Consider the following 14,999-nt stretch of genomic DNA (forward strand, 5'->3'; position numbering starts at 1 on the left):
ATTTCCATTTATATGGAAATGTAGAAAATATATACACTGTAATTACATGAATCGTGTTATCGTGGATAAAACCAGCGCGTCGTCAGTAGTGAAAACAATTCGACTAATATAAACCATCAGCTAACGTCGCTTTTGAAATATCTCTGCATTTTTTAGTCCAAACGTCCTTTAATCCAGTATTAAATATATATAAAAAAAAAAAAAACACATAAACACATACACACACATTCCTCAGCATTATAGCGACAATTTATATATATAACATGTACAATTTATATCTCAACGCAAATTTTGCCAAAGACTTAGCGTTTTGTCATACGCGATGCAGTGTGTCTCCGTTCGACTTAATCCCATAGCTCGAGTTTATAGTCTTAAAGGGTTGGTTGAAGGAAACCGTGTGCGGAGGCGGGGGAAAAACTGAGGGGGAGAACAATAACGAAGACAACGACGGACCTCGATAACGCAGAAAAACAGGAACGTGTGCAATGCGCACGCACCCATCGCAACCACTGTATGTACATGCCGCTGGAGGGGTTGTAACGGGGAGGTGAAAACGGAAGCTCGGTTAGATAGGAAGGGTGCAGTCGCCTCAGACGTCTGCTCGATCCTACTCTCACGTCGAACCTTCCCTTTAAGCTTTCCGTTTATTCTCGTTTCCATCTTCGATTCTTCCGCTTTCAATAAAATCCCGCGATGGCTTTGGACGCGAACGAGAAGAGCTATATCCTGGACGCGAGGAACAACTACGAGGACGTAAGTAAAAGTCACGATTTCTATCCACCTGACCGTGAATCACTGTTATTTTCTCTGTTAGTTCTTTGGAGAACACGGTGACGTATGTAGACAATGCGTTGTTCTACTAGTGTTTCTTCGCCGTGAGCTAACACTGTTATTTAAATCATTACGAACATTGCAGAGGAATACGGATAGGCGTAGTAACAGGTAGGATTTCGCGTAATCCGGTTTGTTCGAAGTGGCTAGCGTGACTAGTTTCGGATTTGTAACTGTTGGACGGTGAATTTGTGCGAATCGAAGTGATTTCTGTCGTTTCGGTTGTAATTGAATCGAAGTGAATATGTGTAATCGAATAGATCGCAAGTTCGGAAAACGATGTTTGTCTCGCTGTAATCGTGTTATTCGTAAAACGTACCTGCCTATCGTTAGTTTCCGAGTATCGGAGGATGTGATTGAAAATTTGGCATTGTAATTTAGATTCAAGTAAAGTTTCGTGATCTCCTTGTTATTTAGAGATCGATCGTTAAAGTGAAGTCAAAGTTGAACGCAAATCTGAAGTAAAGAGTTTTTGAAGTGATTCGTGAGAAATGATTTTACGGATTCTTTCTGACGAATTTATTTTTCGAAATTGTAACTATTTAAAGCAAAGAGAAAGAGAGAGAGAGAGAGAGAGGGGGGGGAGAGAGAGAGAGAGAGAGAGATGTATTTTTTTGATTCAAAGATATTCTTAGTGTTATCGTGACAAAGAGGAAAAATCTATAACTCATCGGATATATAGCTACGCGTTCTTTTCTCTACGTATCTCTTTATTATCATTTCTTTTACTGTCTGTACGTGCTATATTGAAATTATTTTCAAAAATTATTACTCTTTATGTCTATGCTTTTAAATATCCTGCGGTAGTATTTTCTGAATGCCTCGAGCTATTATCATATTTACGTAGTAATCGAGAATGTATAGATAGATGGAGGCCCGAATGGATATAAAATCTCGACGAATAAACGCGAGAAAATCAATTCCACTTAATTTATATATTATATTATATTAATTATGAAATTTCATAAGAAACTTTTTTTATGTTAAATTATCATAAATTAATGTATTTAGTACTAATTTATATAACGCTTCTCTGATAACGCGTAGAGTTATAGTTTCTCAACTAAAAGTTTAATTCACAACACCATGAATTAACTTCAATCGTATTAGAAACGTCGTCAGTTGCACAAATCTTATTACTACGTACATCTATACAATATGTCTGTACGGGGTGGGGCATGTAAATGGGACAATTTCAATATTTCTGTTACTCGTAACATTTATAAACAATAATATTCGGAATAACGCTATCAAACGGTAAGTGTGGAACAATATATTTGATTATAGCGATACTTTCACTATTTTCATTATATATTTATACCTCTTTAATTAAATTAAATTATGACGAGTTTAATAAACCATAATAATATTATGAATTAAATGTATCAATCGAGAAGATTACAAATTTCGTAAATTTTTCATCCTCAGAAATCGAAAAATTTTAGTTTCTCATAGTATTGCCTAATATAAAAATTATCGAAATTTCGTTTGTATCATTAGTAATGTTTAATTAATAAATTATGTAAACGCGATAAGATAGCAATATAATATAATAACTAAGCGCTCGATGTAAGATAACGTAAAAGATATAGAGTGAGAAGCTGGGAATAAGAATGCAACAACCTCTTTGTAATACGCTATCGGCCAAAAGCACAAATAAATTATTATTATTATTATTATTACCATTATTATCGTTCATTTATATGGCAAATGTAACGCGATCGAATAAAAGAAAGGTAAAAATAAAAAAAGGAGAACATTGTTCCAAAGAATGTAATTTTACGCCTAATGATTTTATCGTGATTAGTATTCGGAAGTGAACCTTGCTTTTAATATTGGCTTTAAAATAGGGTGGCAGTCTGGGTTCGGAGGAATCTTACGACGACATGCGACAACTTGTCGGGGTAAGAAATACAGCTAATTAACTAGATTTTATATCCGATCGATCGTAGTTTATGTCAGAGTTAAATAAGCGTATGCATGAATTTTGCATGAAATATTTTATCCTCTCGCCAACTTTCGTTTTGTTACAATCAATATCTAGAATTGATATTTTGTAATTGTATGAAATTAAATATATGATACGAAGAATGGAAAATAATGAATTTCGTCGATTACGATGATCATTAATTCAAATTGGATCGTTGAAAATCGAATAGTGGATTTCAATCATTCTGAATGAGATCAGACTACAATATGATATTTCTATATATATGTATAATATAAATTCCTATCGAGCGAATATTCCATCGGCCTAGTATCATGCTAACAGAATATTTTATTATTAAAATGTCTATTCGCATAATATTTTCAACGCAAAGATATTCTATGCAAATTTGATTTTGGTTATTATTAATATATAATTTTTATAACAACACACGTATATACGAATATTAGATAGTTGAAAGCTTGGACGCGGTAAATCAAAGGATTTACAATTTATGAGATCTTTCGACGAACGATTCGATCTTTTTCTGTTGCCTCAAATAACAAGAATTTTATTAAATTGAATCAGTACTTATAGATTTCTGTGCTTGATTAATACGAATACTTCGACAAGAAACTTTTTCACTTATTTTCTTTTATCGCTGTATGCTCTTTGATATAACCAATTCTTGTCAAATCATGTTTCTACTCTTACTATTTTTCTTTCTTCTTCTAATTTATCTCATTTCTTGTCGATATAAATGAGATTTAATTTTATAGGAAAAGAACGAAGAATCTGGAAAATTCAGTAGTCTACCTCTGGCCAGTTTTAATTTCATCAATTCCATCATTGGCAGTGGTGTTATTGGTAATTCGAATATATGATATAGTTAAAAAAAATCCTTCAACACCGAATTATAAAATGTAGAAATTTTTAATATATTTTTATCTATCTATCTATCTATCTATCTATCTATCTATCTATCTATCTATCTATCTATCTATCTATCTATCTATCTATCTATCTATCTATCTATCTATCTATCTATCTATCTATCTATCTATCTATCTATCTATCTATCTATCTATCTATCTATCTGTCTATATATACAGGGTGGTTGATAACTGGTGGTACAAGCGGATAAAAATTTTTCGTTTGAGGTTTTGTTTTCGAGAAAATCGGCTTTGAATTTTCACTCGAAAAAAAAAAAAAGAAATTTTTATTCTATATTTTCGACTTCTTTTTTCGCGTAGAATCAACCCCTTTCCGCTTGTACCACCAATTATCAACCGCCCTGTATATATCCGATTAAGAAAAATTCGTCATTGTAATTGAATGTAATACAATTATATGAAATATATTTGTTTTATCTACATATGTCAATTTGTGTAGAATAAAAAGCGGTTGTGTGCAAAATTCCAAGTATGTATCTTAATATCTAGTCAACACTTCTAATTGGTGATTTCTTTTTGCGAAATTTTAATGGTCTCCTCATCTTTATTGAGCATCTCGCGTTATTCAGCTATTCCCATATATAACTTTAGTTTCAACTTATCTTCGTTTGTAAATGAAAAATGAGATATATTTTATGCAAAACGGCAAATATACATATAATATACGTTTATACGTACATAGGAGATTATAGGTTTGCATTCGGAGCCTTTGGTTTGCATCAGGAACCTTGGCCTTCTTTAAATTTTGGGATTCGTATCAGTTTTATCTTTTTCAGGGAGAAGCTGTTGGCTCGATGCCTACTCCCTTTGGATCATCTCGTATCGGACGAATGATTCATCAGGGATCTCTTATTTATGTAACCATCGTGTTCGTTCGGTCGTGTACCATCGGTTATGGGATCGAAAACGATTTTCAACAGTGATCTTATTTATTAATTAATAATAATCACAGTGAATCGACGAGTTGCAAGTTAGAAATTACGAACGCTTTGTAAATCTTTGCAAATAAGACCGATAGCTATGAAGATATATTTCACAATCTGTTATTTACTTACATTGCGGCATCGTAACGATAAAAATCTATAAAATAATACTCATTTCATTTTTTAAGAGACAAAGTAAAGATTGTTTCGGTGTTTAAGGAGTAACAATTATTTCGAATCGCACGAAGAAACGAAAGAAGGAGGAAACATTGATTAATACAATTTTCAGGTATACCCTACGCTCTTCATCAGGCTGGATTTGGCCTCGGGATAGTATTATTAATACTAGTAGCAGGCCTCACTGATTACTCTTTAATTTTAATGATTAGGAGTGGAAACATTTGCGGTGAAATGAGTTACCAGGGTTTAATGAGAGCCAGTTTCGGTCGTACAGGATTCTATATTCTTACGACTCTGCAGTTCATTTATCCATTCATAGGTATATGCATCTTTTATAACCACAGGGTAGTAGTCGTAATAACGATTAATCCTACTATTCTCCTCGCGTCTTCTTCAATATCATATCTTCTTTTCAAATTTTCTGGTACATTTTGAAATACATTGACGAAAGGTAGTGAAGTGTTTATATATCGTATATTAAAATGAAACATTCAAACGTTATCTTACGTTTCGATCCCGCCGCGGTTTTCAAATTTTATGATTTAATCTCGTTTTAGTTTCAACCCTGAAAGAAGACTTTTAATGATTCGATAAAAACTTTAGCATAAAGTTGTAGCGTGAAGTCACGCGTATCAATAACGATCCTTTCATATTTTTCACAAATTAAAGAAATTTTGTAACCGTATAGAGAAAGTATAATTTGGTCGAAAATGATTTTCATATCCAGTCATACCGTAGATTCCTGGAGGATAGCAGGGTTTTAATCGTTTATTACGAGAATTAGAATCGCGATTGCGAGTCTTTTCTAGTAAAGTTAAATCATCGACCTATTTTATTACCTAGAATTATCCGAAACACGTATTACCTATTATGTTCCACAAGTATATGTAGATAACAAAGTTTCAAGTAAAGAAAAAGAAAAAAGAGAGAATAAGTAAAACAAATATGTTTGAGGTAAAAAAAAAAAAAAAAAAAAAAAAGAAGAAAAAGAAAGGAGTTTGGTGAACTTTCTGAAGCAGGTGTCCGAATCAAAGCAACGTATCGGAAAATACTCGCTTTCGCGCACCATTGAAGCTCGTTTGGAGAACTTTAGAGTGCAGCGGCTCTTGTATATAAGAGGCCACCATTCGTACACTAACTTATTCGTCTTTTCCTTTTCAGCGATGGTCTCTTATAACGTTGTTGTCGGCGACACGGTGACGAAAGTGCTAATAAGGTTAACAGGGATGAGCGAGACAAGCATTTTCGCTCATCGTCAAGTGGTCGTCTTGTTCGCGACCGTTTGCATCACTATACCGCTGTGTCTTTATAGAAATGTTGCTCGTTTGGCCAAGATCTCGTTTCTTTCGTTGGTCTGCGTTGGTTTCATTCTATTGGCCATTTTAATTCGGATGGGTACGATGTCAGCAATTGTGTGAGTGATCTTTCAAATTTCCTTCCGCTTCTTTCAAAATTCTCTTTCAAAACATACACTTCCTTTTTCCAAAAATTAATTGTTTATAGCTGCACGATCGCGTAAAAGTCGAGTCGCGGCTGAACGTCAATTTCTTTACCTTAACGCTACGTTAAAGAAACGTTAAAGAAACAAAGTATGCCATTTTTCACATCGTATTTGTATTACACGTACATTACGTTGGTTTGCCGTGCAATATTATCGCCTGGTCTTTTTCTATCTCCTTCTTCTCCTCCCTTTCTATTGATGATAAATGACGATAAATGACGACAATCCCTAGGCAATTAAACGTGGAATCGATTCGATTTCCAGGCCAAGCCAAGAGGATAGTTGGCGATTCGCGAATTTCCCCGGCATTATTCCATCCGTTGGAATTATGGCATTCGCCTTTATGTGCCACCATAATACATTCCTTATCTACGAGTCTATAGAAAGGGCTACTCAACAAAAGTGGGACATCGTCACCCATTGGTCGCTCTTCACTTCCTTCGTGATCGCAACAGCTTTTGGAATCATCGGATATGCCACGTTTACCGCGTATGTTCAGGGTGATCTTATGGAAAATTATTGCTGGGACGATGATCTCATGAATTTTGCCAGAATCATGTTCAGCGGGACTATTCTACTTACTTTTCCCATTGAATGCTTCGTCACAAGGGAGGTGAGTTATCTTAATTTTGGCAATATCTTTTCTTAAGTTCTAGGCCAGTATTCAAATTCTTTGAGAATTACTCGTGTTATATATTCATTTTTTCCTTCGATATTACAAAATATTTTAACGCTCTTCGTGCTTTGTCTAAATGCTGAAAATTAATATTTCGCGATTAGACAACTACATTAAATTATTCATATTGTATACTTTATCAGTAAAACATTGAATATCATCTTAAAGACTCCTCGTTGTAAAAACCTATCGTAAAGATTAATATCTAACAACGAAATAACTGTACATCCTTTGGATTTGAATTACTACAAAAATTACTATCAAAATTTACTTAAAAAAATATTATTTAGCGGTAAACCAACTCTATTTTCTTTGTATTCGAGTGTTAAGAGACTTTTAGAGATTTACCTCCAGCATCGAATGAGTTTTATTAATTAGAACAATTGTATTTCGTTCCCTTTAAATTCACAACGAGGTAAGACGATAGACGCGAAAATTATCGTAAATGAAAATGGCACGGGTGTAAGAAAGATTACGGCGTCGTAACATTGGAATGTCGTGAATAATGGAAAGTGAATCGTGGAAAAGAAGGTGAAGAGACCCGAATAAAGGAACTAGGTAAATTGAATTGTACGTCAAGAATATAATAGTCAGAGCAAAATATACTGGAGATGTTTGCTAACAACTAGTCATAAAATTTATCGCGATATTACCGTTAATGTTTAACTTAACATCAAAGGATAAACATTGATTCATAATTGACTATCGATTTGAAAATTAAAAATTGCAGTGCTTCGAAATTGAACAAATTTATTCGATACAAGCTTTTCAATTAAATATTATTGAGTTTTTCTAATAGCTAAAGTGTTCTACCACCGAATATCTACTTATTTAACTATTAATAATCTCTCTCAGTAATAAAAAACATCAATGGTAACCCTTCCCCTCAGAGCGTTCACCTCAAGGAGAAGCAGTTACTTGATCGAGTTTTACACTGAAGTAACATATATCCAACTAAGTTCTTCTCAACCACCATAAAGGACAAACGAAATTCATAATTTAATGATATCTGTGATCAGAGATGTTAACGAACTGAATTAATTTTCCTTCGTCATCAAGCATTAATAACAAATAATAAGATTGTATCGAGGTTCATGAAATATTTACAATTCGGTCTATTGCTCCTTTTATCGATCTCTAGTTTCGTTGCATAATTGTAAAGCTTTCTCGAAACATTTTATGTTCTTTTTTTAAATTATTAATTAGAAATTAATTATTAATTAATTAGAAATTATTTCTAATTAACCGATATATTTCTATAAATCCTCCTCTTCTTAAAATCTCATTTAAATGTCAATTAAAGCCAGAAAATTATTTGTTGCGCAATGTTAATTATCGCATGAACATGTACAGTTAATTTTGAATTACTCGCGCTGTTTTTCTATAAAATCTCTATCTGATTTTCTATAAAAATTAGGATTAGACGAGGAGAGTAAAGAGAAGGAAAAGAATTTACAGAAATTTTCCATAAACTCATGAATATCCGCGATTATCTAACGACAACACATGGAATCTATTGTCCGTTAAAACGATTATTTAATAAATTGTATACAAAAAATTGTATACAAGATTAAAAGTTCGACGTAAGGTCGAAAAATTTGTGAAAATTTGTTCCAGGTAATACTGACAGCGATTAAAGGGACCGATGAGCTCGAAGATCATACTGCATACGTCCCTAACTCCGACCGGAAATACTTGATAATTACTTTGTCGATAGTGGTTGTCGCATACCTGATATCGATGTCAACAGATTGTCTGGGTGTGGTTCTCGAATTGAATGGAATCCTCGCTGCTGTACCTCTAGCTTACGTTCTACCTGGCCTGTGCTACCTCAAACTCGAAGATGGACCAATTCTTTCCTCCAAAAAGCTTCCGGCGCTTGGTTTGATGTCCGCTGGCGTGTTTGCCGCGGTCTCTGGTTTGCTGTTGCTGATCCTGAACAACGATACTTCCAGTTCCTGCGTGCATGGACAGGTAATGCCGTATTGTATCGAGGGTATGAATAGCACGAGTTTCGATTCAAGCATGAAAAGTACCATTAGTCCGATATAATCGAGCACGTTCGAATTGGCCGAGGAATTTTCAAAAGCTTTTATTCAAAACCGATGATAGCTTTGTGATGCTCCAAGTTACGGTTTCAATTTCAAGTCAAAGGAATTTCAATTTTCTCCGTCTTTCTTTCTGGTTTCTTTTTGGTTTCTTTTTGGTTTTTGTCGTTTTGGTAATCGAATGCCACAAGTATGAAGGAGCATGATAAATCACGTTTTGTGTTTCTTATGGAAGAGCGATTTTTAAATTCAATATGTTGTCTAGATGTTCTTTCGTTTGATCCTGGAAATGAGTACGTGTCTTTCTTACTCTTTTATTTGTTAAAAAAATTTATCAAAAGAGAAGACATATATATTAATAGCATTAGTATTAATCAAGTTGAACTAATTTCTCATATAATAATTTCACTTATTCTCAAAAAGCTTACATATTTGTATCCATCCATCCATCCATTATTCTCTTCTCCGACCATTTCATATTAAAATACTCTTTTTTTGGTCACCAAATGACACAAAAGTCGGAAAATCATCAAAAATAGATTATCTCAATATATTCTTTCCATGTGATCTTCGGTCTTCGATCGAAATAGGATAAGGTATAAAATTAGACCGCGGAGATTTATGCAATGTCATGTTTTTTATGAGCAATTATGAAGAAAAAAAGAGATTTATTTTACTCACTAAATATGATAATGAATACTGTACTTTGGGTATAACATGTATACCTATTTTTGAATATCGTGACCATTCTGGGCTTTCTTGCACCTTTAAATTTCCCACGAACGCATAAAAGTCCGCAGTCTACTTATAGTAAATCATGCTTTAACATTGGTGGAGCATCATTACATTATTGCCAGTAACATTATTATTGTTATCGGAACGAAGGGGAGTAGGATTTTGTTTGATTAAATCGAGAAACGAAAATCAAAAGCTTTCTCTTCCATGGTTGAAATCTACGTGCTTACATATACCGTAGATATTATAGTAATGTAACTACTGAGAAATCTCGGGTAGGGGGGCGGGGGGAATATATCATGCTGAACAAGCGAAAACACGTTGAAAGTTTAAATATGTTATAATACACGATGTACCATGAGTAGATTGATGAGACAACTATTTGTTAATATATATCGGCACTTTATTCCGTGGAATGCGTGAATTTAAATATTTTTCAAATCAGAAAACTATAGACAATATCGTAATATATGACCTTGCGTTGCGCACATTTCTTTCGGTGTTGCAAAATCATTAATTGTGACGAGATTAATAGAAATCATGCCTAGCTCTTCTCTTAATTAATTTTAATATTTTATAATACGAGCCGGGTCAACTGAAACATCTTATGATTAACGATGATTTAAATCTTTTAATTCCATAGAATCATACCTGTTATGTTCTTTTTTTACGGCCTAAAATATTTTTCATCAATATTTAGTTCATGGTATTTTTAATATTTAACATTTAATATTTAATTGTTCGATTTAGCGGTACTAGGTAAAAAACATCGTAATTTCTCTCTTATTTTTTAATCGATAAATATGTATCTTGTTCTTATAATTGTTAAGTTATCGATTTGCAAAATGTTTGGTAGCTGGAATTTACGTGATACCTGGGTGAACATACATACTGATATAGAATACGTACGATTGGTCCGACGAATACATAAGTAGCTTTATAAATGTCAGTGTTGCAGTTGATTACAAATGTAGGGATTGAATGGTGGGTGAGAAATTATTTACCCGAGTCGTAATCATTTCATTCCAAACAGGCAACGTATAATTATACCGAAGCCAAAGAGGCTGTTGGACGAATTAATTGCAAATGCTATATTTAATTGCTTGCAGATGAAGCACATTATTTAGCCGACGTAGCAGTGTAAGGTGTTCCACGAAACGATAGATTTTCTATTTAAATCTAAAAAGCATATAGTATTTATTGATAAATATAGCTGCCAATAAATTACTATTCATATAGAGCCATGAAACTACTTTCGATTGATTAATTTCATCAAACGATAAGAAATATTTATAGAGAGACTTATTTTGATGAAACGAAAAATGGAAGAAAAAGACGGTAGGTAGGGAGTTAAAGAAACGGGGAAAAAGTATGGCGATGGATCCGAGCATGATGGAAAGCATCGAATAGGAAATTGAAGAGAAAATTCTATTCTTTCTTTTTGATGATGAGTTGATATATGAATAATGGAACTGAATGCATAATATCGAGAAAAAATATTATTTCCATCGAATATCAACTCTCGATGCAACTAGATATATTGTTTGTCGATCAGAACGATACTCATTATAATTAAATAAATAATATTAATAAGCTGTTGCGACACTATTTTTCGAATCTTTATCATAGGGGCATATTACGAAACGAAGGGTAGCATACCAAGATTTTGTATTAAAAAAAGAAAGAGGAACAATATGATACAATTGTTTTTTCATTCGATATTGCATCGAAAGTATCGAAAGTATTTTATAACGTGAGAAAGGATTTACTTAATTGCAGATCATTCTACAGTTTTTTATTTTCTTCTACACAGTTTGTCAACTATTCTGCAATTTTTTTGCACAGTTGATATATTTCTAAACATAGTAAACGCGTCTATAGCGTATACGTATAGTCTCCACGCGTATAGTAACGCGTTTTCTTTCTTTTTCTATCTCTTCTCTTTTTTTTTCTTCTTTTTAATACTATCGAAATCGAACTATATTTGTTTTCTGAAAGAGTTTAGTTTTAACATAGGTGAAATATACAAGATATTTCGTAGGACCGGTGCAATTAAAAAGGTAGATATTTGAAAATCTAAAACAAGATAACTTACTGGAACTTTCAACAACACGCAATTATCTTTACCTTCCTGTTTTCAATATAATTATTCGATAAACATTCAATTTTTATTTTTTCAAGCCAATTAAAATAGTATAATCTTTACAATACAAAATAAGTGTGTGTGCATGTGTGCGTATGTTATGAAAAATAAAGTCAATTTATGTAATAAAACTTGCAAACAGTTATCTTGTTTTAGACGTATTGTAGAAATGTTTGATTTTTTAATTGCATTAAATCCTAAGAAGTGCAACGTATTAGGCCTAATAGGTATTAACTAACGTACATGAAAAAGTATAATTCGCATAGAGGGAGGATATAAAACAATCAGAGACCACGATAACGAAAGTATTTATCGAAAACCGATAAAGAATCTAATCATTTAAATTACGCTCCGGTTTGAAATCTTTATGCTTATTATAAAGAGTTCGCGCAAAATCTACCGGGTGTCCGTAAAATTTGTATTTTGTATATCTGTATATCCTGTATATGTGTGTATCTATGTGTACTTATCTCTCTGTCTAACTATACAGAATATATACCAATGTAACAAAGTATTATTATGGTGCAAACGAAAGTATTGCATCTTAGAATATTCCTGTATTTTCTTAAAATAATGTTATTAAAATTTATTATATCATTTTTAATTGTAATCTTCATATACTATATATATATTAGGTTGTCCGAAAAGTTTCTTTCGTTTTATAAGGAAATAATAGACGCAAAATGTTCTTTGTTTCATATTAGTTTATTGAATTATGCACCAACATAATAATAGAAATAGAATGAAACAGATCATACCTAATTCAATAAAATAATATAAAACAGAAATTATTGTTCATCTATTATCACCTTATGAAACGAAAGAAACTTTTCAGACAACCTAATATATTATAAATGCGATATAATTTCCATTTTCATAGAATATAATATGAAAAATAAATCAATTGTTTCTTTTTATAGTTAAGGAATCTCAAAGGATGTAATACTTTCATCTATGCTAATACATTAGATCGTGTATTTAAAAAATGAGCTCATATTACGACGATTTTTTCGATCGTAATTCTACACGAATTTTTTACATTGTTCCGATGGATAGACTCGTTCTTAAGGTAAGGCTCTCAACTTTTATTAATACTTCGTATAGATATAGGAATGTATCAGCCAAAGTGTGTAAAACTTTAGGAAACCGTGTATATAGTAAAAAACCAAAGAACTATAAAGTTCATGTAACAATTAGAAATTCTTGAAACTTAAGAAACTTCTGGAAAGTTTTTTAATAGGTAAAATTTGCCAAAAATAGTTGCTATATATATCTGCCGAAAATTATACAACTTAATCAATTTTTTATTTCTTAGAAAAATCACGAGGTATTCTAATTACATTAAAGTAAAAATTTTGCCACTTTCTCGACTCTTCTCATTTCTTCTTATACTCTTACCCACATTTTGTAAAAGCTGGATTTCTTTAGTTTTCAAATAGTTTTTCTAAATTAAAAGGATCCATTAAGATTTTGGCAAAATAGAATATATAAGAAAGTAGAAGCATTGTAATTAAAAATATAATACGTACTACTACTAACTCGCTAACAAAAGAGAAGCTATACAATGCACAACAAGTTAAATTATATTCTACGGGCACCCGGTATCTTTTTATGTAATCAAAAGAGTATATAAGATTAAAAATTGAACATGAGTCATGTGAAACAACAACAACAAACAAGCAGCATCAGCAGCAGCAACAACAAACAAAAACAGTCATTATTGACAATCGCGCATTACAGACCAAGAACTACAAAAAAGAGAGACATAAGCAAGAAATGATAATTCGAATTCGTCAGATGGATTCCGTATAGAGAATGTGTAAAAAAAAAGAAACCGTAGAGAGAGAATTAAGATACTCGAGAAGATACAACAGGTTCCTAATTCTCTTCTTAAATCGCAGTCTTTCGTTTACAATCGTGATCATACTTTTCTATGATTGCTTCGCACTATTTGCATAAAAAGAAACAAATACATTTTTACACGCATCATCTATTTTTCAATCACTTATTTCTACGATTATACTGTACAAAATTAAATTTAACTAATGTTCAAACAGAGCTACCTATCGAGGAAAGAAACTCAAGTCTATTTTAAACGAAATATTTTCCAATCGGTTTAAATATTTTAATCGATTAATACACAATTACTCTATTACGATTTATAAGTTTTGCACATCTTTGTTTTTTAAGACTATCGCCATTTCTTCCGAAAGAAATTCCTTTTTCTAATGTTTGAATATTTTTTAATCGCGTAAAGAATGCACAAAACTGGAAAAAGATTGCACTGAATATATTGTATATAGCCAATATTGTTTCTTCTGATATAAGGATATAACGCAATAATCTATTGTGATCTAACCCGTTAGATATAGAATCTTTCTTGGAATGTATATTTTTTCCTTGGAGAAACTGTTGCGACGACCTTCCAAAAAACAGATGCTTTATTTTTAAAAACAACAAAGAGAGATTTATTATTGTTCACACAACTATATGGATATATAGAGATATGTATGTATGTATATATTGCAATCTAACGGGTTATGAACGATGTTAATAACATACCTAAGATTGTTCTATCATTCGTACGAACTGTTTATCGTTGAGCAAATGGAAACTTCCATTTCGTCGAAACCAGGACGAGTGATTACTCAGCGACAGACATGATGTTGAAAAACTGACTTGAAACAATTGGTTAGTAACAACAAGTTTTCAAGCACTATCTGCTTCAAAATGAAACCGTATTTGTATACAATTCAAAGCATATGATATTATATAGAACTGTAGGTAGTTGATTGATTGAATTTGTTTTCAAAAATTATTTAATAAAAGCGAAAGGAAAAGGAATGACGTATTGAATAAAAATACAGCGGGAAGTTCTACTAGTAACGTTACCGTAATCTGGAAACTTGCCTTTCTTAATGCGTTTAATTCAATATAATTTACGTATATAAAGAAATATTATTTTAATATTAGAAGATATCTCTTTCTAATTCGACTGATATTTTAGTATTAAATTCAAACGAAATACAAATGATATTAAAATAAGATGCGCGCGCAACTGGTTTTAATATCTGAATATAAT

General features: G+C 32.2%; 1 protein-coding gene across 1 annotated transcript; it reads left to right on the top strand.

The window, feature by feature from the left end:
• The first annotated feature begins 468 nt into the window (after window positions 1-468).
• Window positions 469-9,779, top strand: LOC117232652 (putative sodium-coupled neutral amino acid transporter 11). The gene is made up of 7 exons (XM_033492157.1): window positions 469-753; window positions 2,682-2,735; window positions 3,538-3,625; window positions 4,924-5,133; window positions 5,976-6,228; window positions 6,580-6,928; window positions 8,609-9,779. Exons 1-7 carry the CDS (start codon window positions 694-696, stop codon window positions 9,041-9,043), a joined length of 1,449 nt encoding a protein of 482 aa, XP_033348048.1. The 5' UTR covers window positions 469-693; the 3' UTR covers window positions 9,044-9,779.
• Window positions 9,780-14,999: the final 5,220 nt, after the last annotated feature.

This window comes from Bombus vosnesenskii, unplaced genomic scaffold (assembly GCF_011952255.1).
Source record: "Bombus vosnesenskii isolate JDL3184/JDL3185 unplaced genomic scaffold, Bvos_JDL3184-5_v1.1 scf7180000013289, whole genome shotgun sequence".
Lineage (NCBI taxonomy): Eukaryota > Metazoa > Arthropoda > Insecta > Hymenoptera > Apidae > Bombus > Bombus vosnesenskii.